This window comes from Phyllostomus hastatus, unplaced genomic scaffold (genome assembly GCF_019186645.2).
Source record: "Phyllostomus hastatus isolate PE091 unplaced genomic scaffold, TTU_PhHast_1.1 phas_scaffold_1066, whole genome shotgun sequence".
NCBI classification, from domain to species: Eukaryota; Metazoa; Chordata; class Mammalia; order Chiroptera; family Phyllostomidae; genus Phyllostomus; species Phyllostomus hastatus.
This window is the reverse complement of record NW_025334004.1, coordinates 14,129,347-14,152,829: the sequence shown is the minus strand read 5'-3', so window position 1 is coordinate 14,152,829 and position 23,483 is coordinate 14,129,347. Positions and strand designations below refer to the sequence as shown.

The following is a 23,483-nucleotide window of genomic DNA, read 5'->3' as shown; positions in this document are numbered from 1 at the left end:
TCGGTGCTGCAGAGAGACTGACTTCCTGGAGACCCCGACGGACCCCTGACCCATGCTGGCGGTGGGGAAAGAGTGCCTGAGAATTGAGGCGGGGTTTCCTCACAGGGGGCCCTTTTTGGCCCTGTTTTCTCCTCCACCCCCAAGGCCCGTGGCTTCACGTTTAGGGGGTAGTGTTGTTGGAGAGCCTGTCTCCATCCCCGCACTTCCCAGCTCACCCTTTCACCGGGTGCCTCCCCCGAGCTGCAAAGAGGAGGGGGCGGGGGTAGGGGGAGCCAATCCCGGCAGCGCCAAAGGGGGGAGGCAGCGATGACAGCCGCGGGGAGGGGGCGGGAGGAGAGAGGCGGCTCGGCTCTGGCTCTGCTCAGCTCAGCTCTGCCTCAGGCTCTGCGCTCACCTACTGCCCAAGGCTCCCTTCCGCTCCTGCCCCAGGAACCCCGGGTGGGCCCTAGACCCTTCCTGGTCCCCAGACTCTCTACCCCAGTCGGGACTCTCCTGGCCCCCAGCCCCTCCGTGTGCTACGCCACCAGGGGGCGCCGTGTGAGCGCCCTATCCTGGCCACCTGGCGCCCCCTCCCAAGGCCCAGGCGGGACGGGAGGGGGTCGCCGGGGGCCATGCGGGGCCAGGGTCGCAAAGAGAGTTTGTCCGATTCCCGAGACCTGGACGGATCCTATGACCAGCTCACCGGTGAGTCGGTGGAGGGGGGTCGCTGGAGGGGGGTTGCTAGAGGGAGGGTAGATTCCACCCCCCCCAGACCTTTATGTCTCTGCCCCCTGCCAAGCCCTTACCCACACTCTGCCCCATTCCCAGAGACTTCCGGCTGCTCTGGGCCCCAGGACACTGGGGTTTAAAGCCTTGGGTCCCAAGGTGGGGTAAGAGGGTGGAGAGAGCAGGTGGGCAGGTGGGGAGAGGCAGCAGGTGTGGGCCCTGTGACACAAGGCAGGGAGGGTTGTGGTGGGAGGTGATACGTGAGTGAGTGCCTGTCATTCTTTGTGTGTCTGTGTATATATGTGTGTGCGCCTCCCACAGCTGGTTGCCATGTGCCCTGGGCTTGGTGACGGCCAGGGTGAGTGCGAGTGTATGTGGCTGTGCAGTCGCATGATCTCGTCAGATGGAGCAGGTTGCGTAGTGCCCTGGTTGTACTAATGAAGTTGTTTGACTGTTTGTTTCTGTTCCATGTGCAACTCTGTGCTTTGAGTCTGTGCTTCGGTGTGAAGCGGTATGTGGCTGCCAGGATGTGTCAGGGCTTCACTTCGTGGTGGTGTGTCTCTTTGTAAGACTTTGTGAACTCCTGGGGCAAGTGTTTGTGGCGGTGGGTTGTGTTGTGTTTTGTGATTGTGAGACTGTGCCGGTTATGTTGGTGTTTTGACGCTGGTTGTGTACTTTCATGTGGTGTCTTCAGTGGGGCTCTGAGTGTCAGTGATGTGTCTTAAGCTAGCTGTCTCTCTGGCTTCCTACTGCAGAAGAGGACCTTTAGTACACACCACTGCTCACCCCACATTTTCCACAAATAGCCCAGGTGGGCCCAAGCAGGGACTTGAATGTCCAGCTGCCCGGCCTGGCTCCTGCGAGCAGCATCTGGCCCCTACCCGGGAGCTCTGGTTAACGCTGGGTCAGGCTCTCCCCACATTAAGTACTCCGAGATCATTTTTACAACAGAAGCTCCTTCAACACCCAACAACCGTACTGGAACTTCACCCCAAAACGAAGGAAAACACGTCCTCTTGCCTTTTTTCCAGACCCAGAGATAGAAGCTTTAGGCTTGGAAGGTGCCATGTGGCCTCCCCTTGTAACTGTCCCCCAAACCCTTCTGCTGCCCAGATACCGGCTCCCCCACACCAGGGGAGCTGTGAGACCAAGTACCTCTGTGCCCGTGCACATCGCTGGGTTTGGTAGGCAGATCCATGTGTTTGTGTGGGTGACACTTGTGTACATTTCCATGCATGTGTGTTTCTGTCTTTTACTGTGCAGCCTGCCCAAGAACTGCAACAGAGAATGGGAGGTGGTAGACCCTCCCCTGCGTGTGCACCAGCTGGGAGGTAGACGGAGGCCGTGATCCTTCTTGTCTGTGCCGAGGGTAGCCAGGTTAAGACTTGGGGGTGGGTACAGGGCTAGAATGCAGTGCCTTCAGAAAGTGTCTCCCTGACTCACTGACCCTGCGGAGGGCCTCGTCCCCACGCCAAGACTCCCAGAAAGTGAAGCCCTTCTGCTCGGGCCGGCCCCAGATGTGTCCTAGATGTGCCTGAGACCTAGATGGCATCCGAAGGTCCAGCTGTCTAGCTCTGCTTTGAACTGTTCTCACCATCTCTGGATCCTTGAGAGCGGTGAGGGCCCCAGGGCCTTCATTAGCACCACATTAGCCAGTGTTTGCTTCCCGCTTTAATTGATTCTCCCCTTTAAGGGAATCGTCCCCTCTCCACGTGGCTGTTTGAATCAGAGATTGATTGGGTGAAGGTGGGGAAGCACTTGTATTAGAAGGTGCAGGGATGGAAGTGTGAGGACTAGCTATCTACGTACGACTTTTGCTCTCTTGGGGCCTCACTTTTCTCTGTAAAATGGGGAATGAATGCTACTTCCTGCCTGCCTCCCTCCCAAGGGAAATAGAAAGGTCAAATGTTGGCAACCGTGTTTCCTGTCATAAGCATCCTTTCTGTATATAGCTCTACACAGGGCTTGGAAAGAAGAAATAGGACTCCCAGGAGCTCTCCTTTTGAAGGAGGGTGATCTTATAGCAGTCCCAAATAGGGTTGGGACACCCCCTGAGTTAAAGCGCTGTGTGCTTGGAGACACCTGATAGGAAAGAAGCGGAGAGGGAGTCGTTGTCCGCGGTGCTGAAGAACGCGCTGGCAGGAGGTGCAACAGGGCATCTAAGTTCCCAAAGTGTCGTCCCAGTACAGACGGAGATGACTTTTAGAGAAGGGGAAAGCCCAAGAGCCACCCTGCCCCGCATCTAACCCCTCTAGTCTTACCTGTCCGGCATGGCAGCTAGGCAGTGCAGCAAGGTGGGAAAAAGCAGCGGCAGGCCTTTCCCAGCCGGAAGAAAAGAGAGGACTGGAGAAGATGGGGAGAGAATTGGGACCAGGTTGGCCAAGGCCTGAGCTCTGGTCCCTGGGCCTGGTATCTCCAGATTCGGAGTCAAGTCTTTCTGGCCATATATATCGTTCCCCGGACTGGAGCGCCCCCGTGTGGTCATACTCAGCTTGCGGCGCTGAATCAGAAGAGGGGTCACCAAATCAAGGGGCAAGATTTACAGGGAGTTCGGCAGTGACTCTCGCTTCATAAATGCAAGATATTTTAGCCGAAAATACGGGCTCCCAGTCGGAGGAGTGGAACTCTGCCCCTTCCGTAGACTGTCCCAGAGTGTGAAGACATTAGTGCGTCCTTGAAGAGGTTTACTTTGGGTAAAGCCAGATGGGGACGAAATCTGGGAAAGGGGTCAGGGCGGAGACGAAGGAGAGGGGGCTTCTGATGCATTTGGCTAGCAGTCAGCACATGACGGGAAAGTCTGTGAATCCGCTGGGACAACAAAGGGACACAACAGGAACAGCTATGAGAAAGGGATTGGGAGCCAGGAGACAGACCAGAGGGATCACATCCCTGCTACCCTTCTTTGTCACCCCAAGACACTGGTCAGTTCCTCCTCCCCCCTTCTGCTCCCTCTCCCATTGGTCCAGGAAGTATGGAAGTGTGGGAAGTTGCCATGACAACTGTGTCCTCTTACCCCTTCTTATCTCTGCCAAAACGGGAAGAGGAGGGGTGTGATAGGCAGAGGAGGGGATGAAGAAGAGCAATAAAAGATCAGGCTAACTCCCCCCTCCCAACTCCTTTTTCAAAACCTGTGAGTGCCTCCCTTCCCCACCAGAAATCCGGGAAATATTCTCTAAGAAGACTATGAAGAGAGTCTGCGCCGGGCGCGCGCGCGCCCCCCACCCCCACCTCCGCCTCCACTTCAGCCTCAGTCTAGGAACTTTGGGGTCCAGTGCTGTAGATGCTGCGGCGGGGGCGAGGTCCCCTCCTGTGGCCCGGAGAAGACCCGGAGCGGAACAAGGCTCTGCTGTCTGAGGTCCTGGTCCTGCAGGTCCCGCCCTCCGGCGCCGCCGCCCTGGCAGGGCCCACTCCCGTACCGCGGTGACCCGACCACCCAGGGACTTGGGGGAGGAGCTTGGCCACTGTGCTCCCAGCGGAACCATGAACCGTTGCCCCCGCAGGTGCCGGAGCCCATTGGGGCAGGCAGCGCGATCCCTCTACCAGCTGGTGACTGGGTCACTGTCGCCAGGTATGAGGAAGGGAGAAGGGGATGGACCCCTAAAAAATGAGCGAAGTGGGATAGGAGACTTAAAAAGGAGGGAAGGGAAAGGGCCCCTCAAAGATCGAGGGAGCAGGATCTCTCAAAGGAAAGGGTTTAAAGGGCAATACCTCTTGCAGAAGTGGAGCTCGGGACAGGAGTCCTTACAGAGAAGGTAGAGGAGGTAAGGGGTCGTCAAGGGGGAAAGGAGAGGGGGCATCATGGTCCCCCACAATGGTGGAGGAGCGTGCAGGGCATCTCGCTGATGGTAGAGGAGGGGGCCTCCAGCAGTGGGTGTAAGAGGCAAAGCCCTCACAGGGATAAAGGAGGAAGCTTGCAGCAGAGCAGGGGAAAGGCACAGTCCTTGACTGAGTTGTTCAGTTTAATGGGCTCTTAAGAAGACTGGGGAGGTAGGGCTGGACCAACGTGCACTCAGCTAGTGAGCTCACCCTGATGGGGTGGATAGACTCGTGTGGCGTGAGGAGTGTATGTCACCGTTTTGTCTGTCTCTGGGAGTCTGTCCTAAGGGGGCTGTGCATGCGTCACTGGGGTTGCGAACTCTGGGGCTGAGTGTCCCTAGCTTTGCGTATCCCTGGGATTCTGTGACAGTGAAACTGCACGTACCTAGAGTTTTGTGCTTTAGAGTTGGGTTGGGGGTTCCTGCGTCACACAAAGTTAGTTGTGTAGCCTTCACAAGGCTGTAGTTTAGTGTGGGATTTGTGGAGTTGATATGGGGATTATGGGTGTCATATCGTGGCACTGCTGAGATTTGTGCGCACCTCCACTTGGGTTTCCTTCGAGCTGCCTGGGCAGGGCCCACAGAACCCAGTATCACCTCCCCTCCTGGCCTGGGAAGACCAAAACAGCCTAGCCCCCTGGCATTCTGGGAGCTGTAGTTCTCTGGCTCTCACCATGGTAGGTATCCACTCCACTTGAGCCCCTGGAGTAGAGACAGGCCTCTCCAGAAGGAGGGGAGATGAGGCTGAGACAGAGCCATACTTAGAAGTCGCTTGGGGAGCATGCATCCCCCAAGCCCACTGCTTGGGCCTGTCTCCAGTGACAGATGGCCAGAGCCAGGCGGGGCCAGCTCTCAATCATAGCAGGCATGACTTCCAGGCCCCAAAATAGCCCAAAGGCCCAGGGAGTTCATTAATCACCTGATACAGCTGGGGGCTGCTGTGTCTTCTGTCCCGGCTGGGGTACAGTAGGCCGGGGGACTGAGAGAAGGGCTTTGGGGTCTTCACTGGCTGGGATCTTCACTCGGGGAACAAGGATAGATGGAAAAGTGGGACAGTTACATGGGGTGGGGTGGACCCCCCCCCATAAGGTTTGAATGACTAAATGATAGGGGTATCTCTGGTGAGATTTGAGAGACCCAGGGAGGGCCCACCTAATGCTTCAAGAAAATTTTCCCCTGCCCTGGCTGGTGTGGCGCAGTGGATTGAGTGCCAGCCTGTGAACCCAAAGGTTGCCAGTTCGATTCCCAGTCAGGGCACATGCCTGGGTTGTGGGCCAGTTCCACAGTTTGCGAGAGCGCAGCCTGGGTTGTGAGAGGCAGCTAATTGTTTCTCTCCCTTTCTCCTTCCCTTCCTTTTCTCTCAAGAGAAATAAAATCTTAAAAAAAAGAAAGAAAGAACGACAGTTTTCCCTTGAGCCCTCACTCTGCCTGATGTGTTTCCATTAAGACTTCACTCCTTTGAGTAAAGAGCTAAGAGGCACGGGAGTGCTTGGGAGGACAGACCTGGGCGAGTTTCCGACAGGGCCCTGAGACCTGAGAGGCTGCTGAGTGGGGAGAAGGGAGAGCTTGAAAAACAACTTTCTCTTTTCCTTCTGACAGACCCTCCCACTAGAAGCCTGGTGACTTAGGATGCTGAGTCCCTGTGTGGCTGCGTCAAGATCTCTGAGGAACGAGAGTAGGGGTGAGAGAGAGAAGGAGGAGTCAGAGACAGGGCAACTGGCTACAAGGTTGTCAGTCTGTCCATCCGTGAGTCAGCATCTGAGATCAGGGAGATGCTACTGTGCTGCGTCTTTCAGTGGGAGAAGTTGGCATTCAAGGCTCCATGGAATCTGACCCTTTTGGCCTTATCATTTGTAGCTCCCCTGGGTGGCTAAGCCACAGTCACCTCCAGGATTTCTTCTTCTTTTTTTTTGTTTTAAGATTTTATTTATTTATTTTCAGAGAGAAGGGAAGGGAGAGAGAAAGAGAGGAAGAGAAACATCGATGTGCATAAGAAACATCAATCAGTTGCCTCTTGCACGTCCCCAGCTGGGGACCTGGCCCACAACCCAGGCGTGTGCCCTGATGGAATCGAACCAGTGACCTTCTGGTTAGCAGGCTGGCACTCAATCCACTGAGCCATGCCAGCCAGGGCACCCACAGGATTTCTTGACACACCCACATCTATTGGAGAGACAGCCTGAGGGAGTTGGCAGATCATTGGTTCTGGTTCAAGTTTTGATCCATCCCTCATCACCTGTGCTGTCCTGGGAAACTCACTTCTCTGAGCCTCAGTTTCTTCAGTGGCAGAACAGGTGTATTACTACTCACTCTGACCATATCAGCTGTAAACACAGGAATGATAGACCCTACCTATCTGGTTTGTTATGAGGGCTGGGTGAGGTCATGTATGTAAAGTATCCAGGGCACAAAATATGCTCAATAAATGTTGGTCCCTTTATTGGTGGCCTGGTGACATTTTAGCCACCCTTTAAGAGTCAGCTCAAAAAATACCCTAACTTAGAAAGGCCTCCCACTTAGAAAGTTTTTACTATAGCTCATTTTATGCCTTGCCTGGAACAAACAGTTCCTACCAAGTGGTAGGCATCATGCAGCAAGTGCTTTTTAAATGAATAGATGGCTTGTAGCTCCCTCAGCGGGAGAACTCGCTGCCCAGTGGGAGCCAAGCCCCGTTTGGTTCACCCTCGTTCCACAGGCACCAGCATGGAGCCTGGCGTTCGACCTATACACGTCCGATTTTTTAACAGCCTGGCCCTCTAGGAACTTAAGAGTCCAGTTGAGGAAGCAGGATTGATCCAGAAATATATCTGGGTTCAAATCTGTATCATTTAACTCTGAGCAAGTCCCTTTGTCTCTCTGGTCCTTGTTTATTTCATCAGTGAAATGGGCACAACGCGAATCACTCTGCCGACCTCATGGGGTCGTCATGGGAAGCCACTGAGAGAACAATGTGGGAATGTCTGAATTGTTCAGTGCCCTGGAAATGTGAGGAGGGTGTGGCATGTTATCAATAATGGCAATAATGGTCACTGTTAAGGTGGTTTGGTGATGCAGGCTGTGAAAGAATTCACAAAGAGAAGAAAGTGTAGAGAATAAAGCTTTTAGTCACCCTCCAAGAAAGGAGAAGGGGATGTTGTGGAGAGATACACCAGCCTCGAGGGGTGGGTGCTTTGAGCTTTTATTGGACTATAATTGGATTAAAAAGGGTGGGGGTCCTGGCTGGTGTAGCTCAGTAGATTGAGTGCCGGCCTATAAACCAAAGGGTCACCAGTTCGATTCCCAGTCAGGGCTCATGCCTGGGTTGCAGGCCAGGTCCCCATTAGGGGGTGCACGAGAGGTAACCACACACTGATGTTTCTTTCCCTCTCTCCTTCCTTTCTCCTCTATCTACAAATAAATAACAATCTAAAAAAAAAAGTGGGGGTCAGGTTGCCATTTGGCCCCTGGGCTATTGGGGTGCTGTAACCTCAGGCTGCAGTTTGTTTTAATGTGGTCTTCCGGCTGTGGCCGTAGGGAGACCAGCTGTTCTTGCTTCCAGTCCTCTCCAGTCCTGGGGACAAGCTTGGAAGAGTGAAATGGCAGTCATGTTTAACAAGGTCATGGGCCTGCTAGGCAGATGGTGCCACCGTAGCAAATGGGGCTGGCTTTGCCCTTTCAGTCACAAACGCTTTAGCATGTACTCTGGGCCAGGAGTTATTCTGCCAGCTTTCCATGCATTGACTCATTTACTCCTCCCAGCACCCATATGAGATGAACAACTCACGCACACAGAAGTTAAAAACATGCCCATTTAATAGCAACTTAAAATTAAGAGGCAAAGCTGGGATTTGAACCCAGGGAATCCGGCACGCTGATCCGTGTCCTTACCTAGCATGCTATGCTGCCTCCTTTTGTTGTTACCAGTAGTAATATTACAGACTTAGGTGCTGAGAGCCCAACATGGATTTCAGTAGAGATTCAGGTACCGAGAGCCCGCTGGGGGCGGGAGGCTCTGAAGGGATGGGAATCTAAGATGCCTCAGAGGGGGAGACAGAAGCTGTGGTACAGAAGGAAAGCAGAGGGGAGGGTATTCCAGGCAGAGGGACTAGCAAGAGCAAAGGCACGGATGTAGCCAGACCAGTGAGGAGGCCAAACTGGCTGGGGTGGGGGGGGGGCGGGGGACCTGCTGATGATGGGAAGGGGAAAGGTATTAACTGCTAGATGTGGAGTTTGGACGGTGACAGGAACCATTCGCTGGTTTCACTTGTCAATCTGTAATCTCTGAAGTGGGAGAATCAAAAAGCAGCCCCCAAGTTGACTTCTTCTGCGGGGGGAGGGGGGAGCGGAGGAGCAGAGCAGAGGGTCACGCCTGCCTGAGGCTGCCCTCCTTCCCGACCCTCCTTGGAACACCGTCCAGGGCTGTCGGGCGGGGGGAAGAGAAGGGGTGAGACGGGTATGAAACGGACGCCTAAGCCCCAGCGGTGGCTGGGGCTTAGGCGTCCCAGCGGTGGTCCGTAGAACTACCGATCAGTGAGTCTCATGAAGCAGCGGCCCCCCAACCCCAGCCGCACAACCGCGGCTCAGACACACTCTCCCCGGAGCCGAGCCAGGAAGGAGGGCTTCGTCTGGGGCCCCTCCCCCTAAACCCAGCCTCCTGGACGGGCGGGCAGGCGGGCTGGGACGGGAGCCAGAGTGGTGCGGTGGGTGGTTCAGAGCGTGCCGGCTCACAGTCAGACTGCTTTAAAATCCAGGCTCGGACACTTATTGATGGGACCTCCTTTTGCCTTAGTTTCACCACCTGTAATTAGGGATAACAGCACCGTGTTCACAGGTTTATTGTGAAAATTCAACATAATAACGTGTTAAGCACAAAGTACTCTATCTCGCTCGTACTCAGCGCTCGGTCAGCGTTGGTCAGCCAGTCAGCGCTGGTCAGCCGGTCAGCATTGGTCAGCCGCGCAGTAACTCCGTGGCTCCAGTCCCCTGGCTCACTGGCTCTGCAGGCCTCTCCCCACCCGACACTCACCAGCACCACTTACCAGGAAGGAGCGGGATGGAGGAGGGGCTCCAGGAATGTTCCAGGAGGTGGAGGTGGAGGTGGGGGGTGGGCCCTTGGAGGGTTCAGATTTCCCTTCCACCCTGGGCCTCTCCATCTGCTCCGTAATGGTTCCCTAGGAGCAGGCAGGGCTTTGGCAGCTCCTGGGTGAGGCCCCAGCCAGGGGGAAGGGCAGAGCACAGTCCCTCCTCCTCTCCCAAGGTGCTGGAGTCTCTTGGTCACAAAGGCAGCCAAAATAAGTCTCCTCCCCATGGAGCTGTGCTAGGGCTAAGTAGCCTCTTTCCTGCCTAGGCTATTGGACCTAATTCTCCCTCCCTGGGCCTCAGTTTCCTTGTCTGTGGCCTGTGGGAAGAGGGTGCTTCCCCCCCCCCCACAGTCTCTATGGCAACCACAATCGATGTTGGTGGTGTCCTCCTGTCGGGAGAGGTCACTGCCTTCTCCTCTATAATATTCTCATCCAGTTCCATGCAGATACAATTACACAACCACCGTAGACCCGCACACCTAATAATAGGGCACATCCATATCATCTCCCGGCCTGCAGACCCACATCCCACAACCCTCCTAAAACACAGTCTCCTCACACCCCCTACACACTCAGAAATATTCCAGTACACTCTCACACACACACCCGGGTCACATCCCCCTAAACACACACCTAATAGGCGCACAAGCATGTGCAAACACATAGACACGCGTTCTCCATACAGACAAACACAGGAATATGCACGCAAGAAAACACCCAGACTCCCCTGAGATATTTGGACCCCCACATCTATCACTTATGTGTGTGCAGCGCATGGTCTCTCGCACACACTGCCCTTTCCTGCCTTCTCCCCAAGCACGGCTCCTCCCTCTGCCTCCTCCCTCGGGCACAGGGTAGCCACAGGGTGTTGGGGGAAGCGTCCTCAGGGACAGAGGCAGGTCACTGCCTCCCTCCTCTGGCCTGGCCTGGCCTGGCCCAGATCCTTCACACCAAAAGCCCCCAGGAAGATGCCAGACGCGAGGCTGAGGTGGCCTGCGAAGAGGAAGAGGCTGTGGCTGGGAGGTTGTGGCTGGGAGGTGAGTGGGGCAGGGGCGGGGTGAGAGAAGGGGGGAGAGGGAGGAGATCCAGGGAGGGAGAAGGGGAGGGAGGCTGCAGGCGTTCCTACTCACGCTGGGGAGCCCAAGGGCCAGGCGGGCCTGTGTGAGTCTCTGCCGGTGGGGGCCATGCCCCGGGCCCACCATGAACCTGGAAGGGCTGGAGATGGTCGCAGTGCTTGTGGTCCTCGCTCTGTTTGTCAAGGTCCTGGAGCAGTTTGGGCTCTTTGAGCCTGTCTCCTTGGAAGGTAACCCAGGTGTCTGGGCAGGTCTGGGCTGCTGGCCGGAGGGACAGCCGCCACCGGCACTGGGGAGGGGCTGCTCTCACTTCTGCCTGGCAGCAGGGACGAGCAGAGTGGTGATGGGATGGGGTATTTCCCGGAGCACAGGGACCATATTCCCTGTGCTTGGGGAACAGGGCCCCTGGGAGAGGCTGAGAGGGGGACTCTGGGGTGGAGCATCTGGGGGAAGTGAGGAGGAAATCTGGGGGACTAGGTGTCTGACAGAGGTGAAGATGGAGGACCAGGGGACAGGGTATTTGGGGAAGTGATGAGGGGTGCAGTGTAGGAGGACTGGGGTATGGAGATGAGGGGAGTCTGGGGGGCATGAGGAGGGGTTGGGAGATAGGCAGGGGTATCTGGAGTAGAGGAAGGAGGTTCTGGGGATCCCGAGATACCACTAGACTTCTAGGGAGTCCCGTTGGGGCCCAGGGGCCCACAGTGGCTGGGAAGGTGTGTGGGACTCTCCTGCCTCATCCCTGCAGGTGTGGTTACAAAGCACGTGTGGACTCAGTGCATGAGAGATGCAGGGGGTGTGACTGTGTGTGTGTATGACGAGAAGAGGCAAAGTGTGTGACTGTGTGAGCCTGTGTATGTGACAGGAGTGTAACTTAATGTGTCACAGTGACAGGATGTGTGGCTTTGTCACATGGTAGATGTGACTGTGCCTGGGGGGACAGCATGTGTGTGGCTGCCCCATGGGTGTCGGATTGTGTACGTGGCTGTTCCCGAAGCTCCCTGAGCATCACTAGCTCCACACCCAAGACTCAGGAGGGCAGTGGGTTCTGGAGGGACAAGAGTGAGAACAGCTTGAATGAGACATTTATAGACCCCCTCCGGCAGGAGGGAGGGGGTGGGTCGGCTCAGGGACCCTGCTTCCCAGGCGCCCACTTGCCCTCAGCGTCCAAGGGTAGAATGGCCCCCAGGGCCTAGACACTGCGAGTGGGAAATCAGCCCTCCACTCAAGTGGGGAGAGTGATATTGGAGGTGGAGAGGGGGACATGTTCTGCCTCCCCCGGAGAGTTTGGGCCTCTCCCTCCACTCTACACCAAGAACTGTGCAGCTCCATAGCGTGGCCGTGCCCAGTTCCACCTGGGACAGGTGAACAGGCAAGAACCATGACAGGGGGACTTTGGGGAAGAACTAAAACATGTGAAAGGAGGCAGGACGAGATGAAGGTCCATGCACTGCTCTAGTGTTGGGTAGGAGCAGAAGACCCCTAGCTCACCCCCATCCTCTGCTGCGTTTGTTGGGGTGGGGAACAGGAATTGGTCCTAGGTGAACTAGGGTTCCTCCAATCTTTTATTTTTATTTTTTTTTTAAGAGAGAGGGGAAAGGAGGGAGAAAGAGAAGGAGAGAAACATCTATAGGTTGCCCCCGACTGGGATCCTGGCCCACAACCCTGGCATGTGCCCTGACTGGGAATCACACTGGACTCCACTGAGCCACACCAGCCAGGGCTCATCCAATCGTGATTGGGTGACATCAGTTGGGCTCTAACTTACCGTGCCCTTTAGACTGTTTGGTGGGAAGAGGGGTTATCCAGGAAACCCAGCATCCAGTAGGCTGAAGGCAGCCCCTTTCTCTTTCTATCTTTAGAGGAGCCTAGAGGAGATTGAGTCTTGGGAGCAGTTAAGGAGGATGTGTGAAGAGGAGGTTGGAAGAAGGGGGGAGCTGCCCCCCCAGTCTGGTGGCAGCTCTACGTAGCACCAGAGGCCCCAGGTGCAATACAGCCTCAGCTTCGGGAAACCAAAGTCTGGGCTAATGGAGCCCTGGGCCAGGGGCCAGGCCGCCATCGATCCCCCACCCAGCCCACTGCCTCCCTCCCACCTCTCCAGAGCTCCTGCTGTGGAGGAGGGAGAGAGGACCAGTTGGAGTGGGAGAAAGCCGTGACTCCTAGCAGTTACCCACCTCGGGCACGACCTTATCCTGGGGGTGGAAACTGCATTGGGAGGGTGGGGCCTGTGTGGGAGCTGAGATGGCTGAGTAACCTCCAACCAGAGAAAGTTGGGCCCTTCGAGAAATGGACTGAGGCCAGCCTCAGTGTCTTTGGACTCTGGCCCTGGAGTCTGGAGGTGGGTGCAGCCAGGAGACAGACACACATGAACGTGGGGGGCTCCCTAGGGTGCAATGAGAGCTGCAGGACGTGTGTGTAAACAAGGAGGAAGGAGAGGAAGTGTGATGGGGGGGCTCCAGCTAGCCCCACGTTACACTAAATTACTTATCTTAAGGTCCATTATTGCCTCAAAGTTCAATGTCATTTCACCTTCAAAGAGTAGACCATACTGGAAAGGACTGGAAAGGGGCACTTTCAGGATGGATGAGTTAGCCGCTGGGGAACCCTGTTGCACTGGCAGGAAGATACCGGTACGTTGGGAAAGAAAGGTGGGCATCCTCTGGACAGATGGGGCTTCTGCAGTGAGCTGCATGCAGCCTTAGTGTCTGGGTGCGTGGGCGCATAGGTCACAGTATGATCATGGGCACTTGTCCTGGGGACCGTGGTGTGTGTCACAATATTATAAGGTCCTAGAGTGGCATTAACATGTTGTGTCATGATGTCCCCAGGGTCGTGTGTTTTCGTGTGGTTTGATCATACTGTGTGTAGGATGGCCTGTGCAGTTCCTCTTGTGTGCCATGGTGTTCCCAGGCCACAGCTGTGTGTTTGCTTTAAAGAGTTTTAGGTCAGCGTGTGTGTGTGCACGCACATGTGTTGAAGCCTGCTTAATTAGGCCACAGGGTGTGCGTGACTGGGTGTCCAGCTGTCACTGTGTGGCATCCATCACTCTGTGGTTTACTGTTCTGTGTGTCACTCTACATGCCTGTCTGTGTGTGTGTGAGAGAGAGAGAGAAAGAGAGACAGGTGTTCCTACCCCGGGCAGTCCTTGGGTTGGATATCACACTCAGAGGTCCAGCCCTAGCGCTGGAGGCAAGGGCACTGGGTCAGCAGACACTGAAGCCCGATGCCACCTGCCCGGAGCTGCCTCGCTCTCTCCAGCTGGGTCCCATAATGCACGCTACCCCAGCTGCCTCCCTGGGTTTTCCATGCCTCTGAAACCCACCGGGCTCCCCAAACCCGGTCCCAGCTACTTTCGCCATCCCCCTTCGACCTCCCCCAACACCCCGCTCCCAGCCAGGGTTAATTTGTGGTGGTGGGAAAGGGACAGGGAACCGAGGGGCAGTGGGGGTTAATGTGCCTTCCCGGGGTCTTCTCTCTTCCCAGGCCACCCTCCAGGGCCCACTAAAAAAGCGCTGAAGCAGCGGTTCCTCAAGCTGCTGCCTTGCTGCGGGCCCCAAGCCCTGCCCTCAGTCAGTGAAAGCAAGTGCCGCTCCTGTACTTCCTGGGGCGGGGCCCGTCGTTTGGGACCGTGTGACTGGAGCGGGCCTCTGTGTGTGTGTGCGCGCGCGTGTGTGCACGTGTGCGCGGCGAGTGTGTCCCCCCTGGTAGGGTGGGTACTGGCTAGCGTGAGAGTGAGCAGGCATAGCTACAGTCCTCAGAGGAGGCACAGTGTGGGGACATGGTCAGTTTGGGGTGCAGGGCCCTAGTGTCTTTGGGCGGCACCTGTGTGCGAAATGGGCGGGGCCTGTGTGATTGGGCGTGGCCAGGGTGGCAAGGCTGAGGCGGGAGCCCAGTGCTGTGACCAACGTGCTACGGGCTGGTCCAGGCGGCTGTGCGGGTCTGTGCGCCTGTGCGTGGCTTAGCTGGGTTAGGGTCTGTGACTTTGGCCTCCTGCCCCGTCCCTGGGCATGTTATGGTTGTCGAAGTGCATGTCGCCCATTGGGATGGAGCCCACCTTCCGCCAGATGCCAGGATACTTGGATTTTCTAGTGGCAGCCTGGTTCCCAGTTGAGTGGCCTCCCTTTGTCTCTAGGCCTGTTTTCTCAGTTGGGCCTTGTCCATGTCGTAGGATCGTACTTCACTTTGCAAGCCATCCAGGCCTGTTTTGTAGTTATTTGAGTGTCGTTTTAGATTCGGAAAAAGAACCGGCGTGAGTGCCGCATGCAGGCGTGCGTGGGGTCCACTTCGTGTATGCCTGTGCTCGTTCGTTACGTGTGCTTTTGCGTGCGGGGCTGGGGTGTGTGCATTGTAACACGCAGGTTTGTGAGATCTGCAGTGAGTGGGAGGGACAGACAAGGTGTGTGTCTGCAGTTGGCCGGGCTTTCGGCTTTCTCGGTGACAGTGCGCTCCCTTCAGCATTAGCCGCCCCAGCCTCCCTACGCCCCCACAGACCCCGCCCGCTGGACCCAGGTGACTTACTCTCCTGGTGGGGGCGGGGGCGGGGTGGGGGGCTTTGGGAGAACGGGGTGGGGGCATTTGCCTGGGGGACTGGATGTTGGGGGCTCTGGGGACTGAGATGGGGCCGGGGGTGGGGCCTTCGCTAAGGCTTACCGGAGGTGGAGGCAGGGGTGGGGTCTAGATGGGGCTTGGCTGGATCTGGGCGGGGCATGGCTCCAGCATGGCTCTGGAAGGCGGGAATCTGGGCGGGGCAAGACCTGGACTGGGCAGACCCGGGTGGGTGTGGGAAGGCACAGAAGCTGGATCCTCAGACGCCCCTTCTCGGAACCCGTCTTCACTACTCCAGCCTCTTGCGGGATGAAGATGGGTTGGGGCCTTTTCTTCCTACCAGGGCCCAAGGGCCCAGGGGCCAGCGCGGGGTCAGATCCCTGGCTCTGGAGACAGGCCTGGCCTTGGGCCGGGCCTGCTCTTAGACCCTGAAGTTGACCAGAGTCTTGTCTCCTTGCTTTCACGTCCAGGGAACTGGCAGGCTGGTCTCTGGTATTGGAGATAGGGGGGGATGTACGGATCAGTGATTTTGAAGAGGGGTCATGGGGGCTGGGCCTGAGGCGTGCCTCTCCCCCTCCCTCGCCCCCCCCAACCCCCACAGACAGCGTGGAGGATGAGTTTGAACTGTCCACCGTGTGTCACCGGCCCGAGGGTCTGGAGCAGCTGCAGGAGCAAACCAAGTTCACTCGCAAAGAGTTGCAGGTCCTGTACCGGGGCTTCAAGAACGTGAGTGTAAAAAGCAAGGCCAAACTGGGAGAGGGGTGGGACAGGAGGGGCGAGGCCTATCCTGGACCAATTTTTTCCCTTCCACCCCCTACCCCACTCCCCTCCCCCAGTCCCAACCTCTAGCGGGAGGTTCTGGCCTGTTTGAGAATGGGCGGAGCCTGTGGACGGTCCAGTTAGGTTTTGTTGTGGGTTTTGTTTTTGTTTTTTTCCACTGGGAAGAAGTCTGGCCCCCATCAGAAGAGCTCCATGGTGAGCCCCCTGGAGACGTGAAGATTTTGTCCCTCTCTGGGACTCTCTGTGCTGGAAGGGGGAGGGATGGGGAAGGAGGTTTTGTCTGTGTCCTCAGTCGGGTCTCCCCACTACCCAGGAATGTCCCAGTGGAATTGTCAATGAGGAGAACTTCAAGCAGATCTACTCTCAGTTCTTCCCTCAAGGAGGTGAGGGGCCAAGGCCTGACAGGAAGCAGCTGTCTGTCCATCTCTAGGCCGAGTTGGGGAGAGGGTTGTGGGGGGCGCCTGGGAATGCCAAGTGATAAGAGGTGTTTGGGGAGCCCCACGGGGGTCAGAAGTCCTCTGCCGCCTGGAAGCCAAGCTCACTGGCCCGCTGTTCTGCAGACTCCAGCACATATGCCACTTTTCTCTTCAATGCCTTTGACACCAACCACGATGGCTCCGTCAGCTTTGAGGTGAGCTGGAGAAGATAGGCCAGGGAGGCCTGGGGCTCCGAGGCCAGGATATATGGGCCAGACTTGGAGAGGAGGTTGAGTGAACGGTATCTGAAGACATATTTCCTCCCCTGCCTCCTTCCCAGGACTTTGTGGCTGGTTTGTCCGTGATCCTTCGAGGAACCATAGACGACAGGTTGAACTGGGCGTTCAACCTCTATGACCTCAACAAGGACGGCTGCATCACCAAGGAGGTGCGCAGGGCAACTGAAGAGCTGGAGGGGGGTGTGAAAGGCCCACAGGAAGGAAATGAGACTCACATGTGCATTATCAGCAAGGGCAATGCTTGCCCTGGGCCCTGGGCCTCCCAGCTTGGAGGCTGTAGGCTCTGAGGAGGGCTCCTCTCCTTTTCTGGCCTAATAGGAAATGCTAGATATTATGAAGTCCATCTATGACATGATGGGCAAGTATACGTATCCTGCACTCCGGGAGGAGGCCCCGAGGGAACACGTGGAGAGCTTCTTCCAGGTACTTGGGGTGGGGTAGGCTGGAGGGTCCTGGAGTAGAGGGAAGAAGGTGCGGTCCCAGTGGGGAACTTACCTGAATTCTACCTGCCTCTCTCCTGCCATCCCTCCTGTTACCCCCCGAATACCTTTTCGCAGAAGATGGACAGGAACAAGGATGGGGTGGTGACCATCGAGGAATTCATTGAGTCTTGTCAAAAGGTACAGGTCCCCGCCCCCACATTTCCCTGGTCTGGACTCAGGGTCTAATTCAATGATGTAGGAGAAGGCTCCTTTGGGCAGAGTATCATGCCCTTAACCCAACCCCACTCCCAAGCCTGTTCCTTCACACCGGGGAGGGGGGTGGGGGAGGCCTGGCATTCCTCACCTCTGGTCTCCCTGGGTGTCTCCTTCCTCATTGCCTCTCTCAGTCTCTGACTGTCCGCATTTATAACTCAGTGTCTCTCTCCCTGTCTCTGACGAGCTCTTTCTCTTTCTCTCTCTCCTATCTGCCTCTCCCACACCACGGCTACAGGATGAGAACATCATGAGGTCCATGCAGCTCTTTGACAACGTCATCTAGCTCCCCGGCATGGGGGGGTCGGGTGTCCGCCGACCATGCTCTAGTCCTAGTCCAATTGGACCGCACCCTTCTCTCCCCGGGTCTCTCCTCATCCCAGCCCTGCCCAAGGTCTGTAGGAATCCAAGAGCCTTGGATTTAGTGGAGCCAGAGGGGCCAGGGAGTGGGCAGAGTGCATCTGCTGGGTGTTCCCAACTCCCAACAGCTCCCACCCCCTTCCTGCCTGACATTCAGTGCTGAGGGTGCCCCTGCTATAGGAATTAAGTGGTTCTCCACCGCCCACCCCACTCTAGAAACCGCAACACTAGACAGAATTTCTCCTGCTATGGTGCTTTTCCCATCCCGGATCTCATAAACATTTTCCATAAGACTCCCTTCTCAGAGAAGCCTCTGCGTCCTTGGCATGGATTGGCCTTTCAGAACAGGGCCTGTGAGAGCTCTGTAGGAGGGGACAAGGATGTAAAGGCAGAAATTTGGGGCTTGAGCCAGTGGTTAGGTCCTAGGAGGTAGCTGGAGTGCAGAGTAGGAAGGCCTAGCGGTTGTCAGTGAGAGCTAAGGCATGCCCGGCTGTTCTTCTGAGCTCCACGGGTCTGCCTCCAAGCTACAAAAATATGAATTTCTAGGCTCTTCAGAAGACCTTTTCTCCTTGGAAACACCCCACAAATTTTCCATGCTCAGTATCCCAGAAAAACCTGGGATCCTGATGTCTGTCTCCTCCCTGGATTTTCTTCCTCTCCTTCCTTCCTGTTTGTATGGTAGTGGTGGCCGGAGGGGAATATGGGCGGGAGATGTCCTGGCTGATACCTCCCAAAGGTTCAGCCCACCAGTGTGGAGTGAGTTGGGGACCATCTAGTGAATGCACTAGAAGAAAAGGGAAGGAGGGGGGCTGGCATAGCATCTGAACCAGTGTGGGGACATTCTCTAAAATCTTTGATCTACCCAGGCTTTATCCAACCCCCAAATAGCCTCCTCATTCCCACCTAGGGTCTCCTCTTACTATTCAATCTACCCAGAGATGCCCTGAACATACCTAGAAAGCAGGAACCAGAGGATCCAAGCCCTGCGTCATCAGCAGCACCCCCGCCATGCTGTCACTCCTTAATAGACCTGCTTGTTCCATTAGCCAGGACCTGAGGGGAAGGGCCCCCAGAGAGCTGCCTTTCCCGTCAGAACACTGTCGACTGCTTTGCATTTTTGGCTCCTCTGTATATTTTGTAAAATAAAAAAAATACACTAGATCCAATAAAACACAATGGCTATGCATAGGCTTCTGTCTCTGCCTTGTTGTCCTTCCTACCCCACACGTACCTCGTGACCTCTGACTCATGCACCTGCAGCCTTTTAGCTCTGAAAGAAAGTGCCTCTTGCCCATGGTGTGGCCAGCTCTTGGCACAAGACCAAGACGTGGGTTCTGAAAGGGCTGGAGACCTACCTGACCTTAGAGAAGTATAGCGATGCCCTGAACACTATGCTGTCTTTGTCTAGGCATTCTTACAAGTTGAATCAAGAATTTCTAATTTACAGACATCAGTTAATCTCCAAGTGTTTTCTTTTGAGGGGGAAATTCCCTTTAGTTTCTAGTGAAAATTTTGTTATGTAAACATTTCAACCTTACCTGCAGTGTGGACATACATTTGTGTTTCTGTTCCAGTCAAGAATGGTGGGGACTCAGAGGGCAGGTTACCACGGAGCAGGTGACATTAGGGTAACAGACACTTCCTGGGGGGACGGGGGCGGGGTGGGGAACCTTTCTTTGTTTTGCTGCTAGAGAGGTAGCCGCCAATGGTAGGTCCCTCCCATCCTTCCTCTAATGCAGGGTGTCAAACGTATTTTCATGGGGGGCCACAGCATCACGGTTGCCTTCAAAAGGCCGAATGTAATTTCAACTCCTTAACAGTTAAGGAGTAGTTACATGTATATAGTCCTAAAGTTATTTTGGCCCTTTGAAGGCAATCGAGAGGCTGATGTGACCCCTGGTGAAAATGAGTTTGACACCCCTGCTCTAGGGTACTGTCCTATGGTGACTAAGCTTCGCCATCCATAGGACGTCTTTGGCTGTAACTAAGTTTCAAGACTGAAGTCAAGGAATATCATGCTTCCCGTTGCATTTGATTTTGCCCTCAAACCTCCTACTGCAACAGTCCACCCTCTCCTGTCCCTGAGGAACGGTGATAAAGACATTAAGCTTGGAAGTTGCATGGCCATCTCCCTGCCAACCTGATCAAATGGCCACACACAAAGGACCGAGGGGACCCTGAGAAGGGGAAACAGACCCGCCTAGAGCTCCATCAACTGTCATGTCTTTTATATTTGAGTTTATATCTTTCCTTGTGGTTTAATGCACTTTAGGCAGAATTTTTCTGCCACCAGCAAATGTACCCAACTGAACTTGTAGCTCTAAACCAAGGATGTCTTGAGTGAGACTGTTTTTACAGACATACATTACAGAAAGAATTCCAACATTTACTAACTGTATTCCAAGGTTATATAGAGGCACCTATTCTATTACTTCTATTACCGTACACATTGACAAGGCATGGTGTCCAAGAAACAAAAACTTTCTTCCAGAGTCCATCATTTTGTCATCTGACCCTACTCACATCACACAATTATCTGCTCTTTAGGCCCTTGGGTTTCATTGGGTCACAATCCCTCTGAAGGATCTGATGAGATATATGGGCCCACTGTCCAAACGGAAAAAAAAAGTGCATATATTTATTTATTTATTATTTAAAATCATCACCTGAGGATATGATCATTGATTTTAGACAGAGAGTGAGTCACATCAATGTGAGAAAGAAACATCGATATGTCCCCCACCCCCTTATGTGCCTTGACTGGGGATGGAACCCGCAACCTAGGTACGGGTCTGACCAGGAGTCAAACCCGCTACCTTTTGTGTTCAGGATAATGCTCCAACCACCAGAGCCGACTGGCCAGGCTCCATTTATTTTGGTAACCCTTAAGCCCATCCATGGGCCCTAAGTTAAGACCCTGTGATCCTGTCTACCTTTCAGCCTCCCATTGCACAGAAGAGGAAACAGGCACATTTATAGGAGGATCGAGACCTGACCCAGTCCCCAAAGTCTCTATTCAGAGAGGGCCTATGGCACAGTAAGGATGCATGCTGTGCATGTCACAATCTAAACAGAGCGACACTGCGATAGGCTCTCATGGTGCTATTACTTCATGGCACTTCTCGGTTTGAAACTCCTGAGCGTTTGTTTGAGTGGCCGTCTTCTCTGATACACTGTAAGCTACAGAAGGCTCCTGGGGTGCCTGGACTGTTTTTCCCCCCTCACCATCCTACCTTTGAGGCCTGCCACATAATAGACAATAATTACTTGATTGGATGAATGAGCAATGTGAGTTTGTGTACATAACTAGGTTCAGTATAGAGGCATTCTCTATATCTTAGGGTAGGTTCAAGTTTAAGGGAAGTTGAAGTCTAAAGCTGAGAATTTCTAGTGAAGTGTGCAGTGCCCCAGAGCCAGGGCACAAAAATGGGAACCAAAAAAATAACGGGTTGGTGTTCTGACTTTTTCTGGCCAATGGTCGGACTCTGAATGTTGTCAGCTGCTCCATCTCAAAACACCCTCCTTTCCTGCCTTCTGGTATTTTATACTTCCTGGTTTTCCTCTTACATTTCTGGCTGCCCCTTCTCAGCCCTTTCTGCAGACTCATCCTTCTTAACTGGAATTCTAAATGTAAGGCTCCACGGCTCAGACCTGAGCCTCTTCTCCAAAGCACATTCAACCCCATGGCTTGAATACCATCTATATGCAGAGGACTCCTAAGTTTATATCCCCAGAATTGTCTGAGCTCCTAGACCCATTGATCCAGTTGCCTATTTGACACATGATGTGGACCTGTAATAAATGTAACCTGTTCAAAATGGAGCTTTGATTCATGCCTTCTCAGGCTTCCCCTTTTCAAGTAATGATACCATCCACCTAGTTGCTCAGGTCAAAATGTAGGTGTCTTCATGTCTTCCTCTCCCTCACTCCCCCCCCCTACTCTCCTTTCATCATTCCCCAGTTCCACCACGGAAGGTGCAGCCCCTCTCTATCTCCGCTGCTGTTCCCTGGGCAAAGCCACTGTCATTACTCACCTGCATTGTTACTTATTTTTCCACCTAAAGTAGCCCCTCCTTGGCGTGGTTACTTTCTATTACACCACTCAATCTCCTTGCTTCATTTTACTTAGTCACAAACTGAGTTCCTATGTATATATTGAATTTGTTATGGTCTGTTCCCTCAACTAGAATGTACGCTCTTTGAGAGTAGGGCCCTATTTCATTATAAATATTTATCATAGGCCTGTTAAACTTTGGTTCCTTTTGTAGATGTGGTATGGAGAGAAAGTGTGAGGCAAGAATGGCCCTCCAGGTTTGAGAGGTACAGATATGGAAGGTGAAACTTGCTTGGGCCAGAGACCCCAGAGTCTGGACTGTGGTGAGCAGATGGAATTGGGGCTACTGACTTGCTAGCAGATGTGAGATATGGGCCAAAAGGGAAAATGCCATGAGACTGAGGGCTGGGGTCCGGTGGAATGACACCCCCCCCACCCCCTCCCCAAGTGATCGCAGTATTCAGTGAAGCTGCTTATGATCCCCAATTGTCATCACAGGAAGTCCCCTAGGAAAACGCTTGCTCTTAACCCCAATCTCAACGCTCCAGGACTAAAAAGAAGGGGGGCTGTAAGAGTTTCTGGAGCTACAAGTTGGACTTCCGTTGGAGGAGTTGAAGATGAGTTGGAAGAGTAAGAGGGACAATACTAAGTCTTAATCAGAATGAGACTGAGATGCTTAGTTCACATTTATACAGCACAAGTTGAGACAGATAGCTCAACATAAATGTCAAATGCGGTATGACAGAACATATGGCAAGGGGATCCAAGCCCACCTAGGATTCAGGGAAGGCTTCCCTAAGGAAATGATGATGTTTATGCCGGCGCCCAAGGTATTTCACTTCTCCCTCACACTTCACGTTCCCCATTCCCAAACAAGCCAGGCCTTTCCATCCTTCCCTACATTTGTACTCTGTTCCTTTTGCCTGGAGTGTTCTTTTCCCTTTCTCACTACTCAGCCTGGCTAACTCATACTCATCCTTGAACGTCTAGCTCAAAAGCAAAACCATCCATGGCAAAACCGCCTCTTCCCCGAAGAGGACTGAATCAGTCTCTTCTCTGCGCTGCAGCAACACTTGGGTACACTTTACGAGAGGTGTGCTTGATTGTCGCCACCACTATACTGTGAGCTCATAGTGGCTGAAGAGCCCAGCACGAGGCCAGCTCAGTTGGTATCGGCTGGAGGAAGGAACGAATGATTGAAAATTTTAAAGGGGTCAGCGCCAAGTTGGGTGTAGGCGGAAATGGTTCAAGACACAGGGGTTAGCTGAGCTCCTTGGAGCGTTGTCTTCACAGAACAGAGCCTGGGTCAGGTTGTCGTAATGAGCCAACCTATCAGAAGACTTTCCAAAGAAATAGGTCAGTTCCTCCCTATGTCTTTAAGAACTAGAGGCTTCATTTCCGCGCCTGCCCATTGAGAGAGTAAACGCCTCTCTTTCTCATCCTCCCTACCCCCCTTTTTCCCAATTGCCCCAACCCGCGGCAGCCTCCTCCCATACTCCCCTTCTTTGGGTCGGGTAATGGTCCGTCCCCGGGCGCCAGGCTCATTCTGGAGGGTGGAGAACATAAATGGTACATCCTACTGTCTTCATCACCTTCCGTTTTTCGCGTTTCCTTGGTTCTACTTCCCCCTACCGAATGAGCTCAATAGGCTGGCCCAAAGAAGGAGGGGGGGGGCCGGGCTAAG

The 23,483-nt window shown here is 54.3% G+C and overlaps 1 protein-coding gene across 5 annotated transcripts; it reads left to right on the top strand.

Moving 5' to 3' along the window:
• The first annotated feature begins 350 nt into the window (after window positions 1-350).
• On the top strand, window positions 351-18,928 carry KCNIP2 (potassium voltage-gated channel interacting protein 2). 5 transcript variants are annotated; one of them, XM_045854577.1, is made up of 10 exons: window positions 351-684; window positions 14,134-14,229; window positions 15,106-15,159; window positions 15,797-15,921; window positions 16,289-16,358; window positions 16,536-16,606; window positions 16,732-16,839; window positions 17,009-17,113; window positions 17,248-17,310; window positions 17,624-18,928. In XM_045854577.1, the coding sequence occupies exons 1-10, from the start codon at window positions 612-614 to the stop codon at window positions 17,669-17,671; spliced, it is 813 nt and encodes a 270-aa protein (XP_045710533.1). In that variant the 5' UTR covers window positions 351-611; the 3' UTR covers window positions 17,672-18,928. The 5 variants fall into 5 exon arrangements, with proteins under 5 accessions (XP_045710533.1, XP_045710534.1, XP_045710538.1 ...); XM_045854578.1 differs by lacking the exon at window positions 15,106-15,159; XM_045854582.1 differs by lacking the exons at window positions 14,134-14,229; window positions 15,106-15,159.
• Window positions 18,929-23,483: the final 4,555 nt, after the last annotated feature.

Coding starts and splice junctions, on each gene's coding strand:
- KCNIP2 (XM_045854577.1), top strand. CDS start 612: ATGCGGGGCCAGGGTCGCAAAGAGAGTTTGTCCGATTCCCGAGACCTG. Junction 16,840..17,008: donor ACGGCTGCATCACCAAGGAG/GTGCGCAGGGCA, acceptor CTGGCCTAATAG/GAAATGCTAGATATTATGAA. Junction 17,114..17,247: donor ACGTGGAGAGCTTCTTCCAG/GTACTTGGGGTG, acceptor ACCTTTTCGCAG/AAGATGGACAGGAACAAGGA.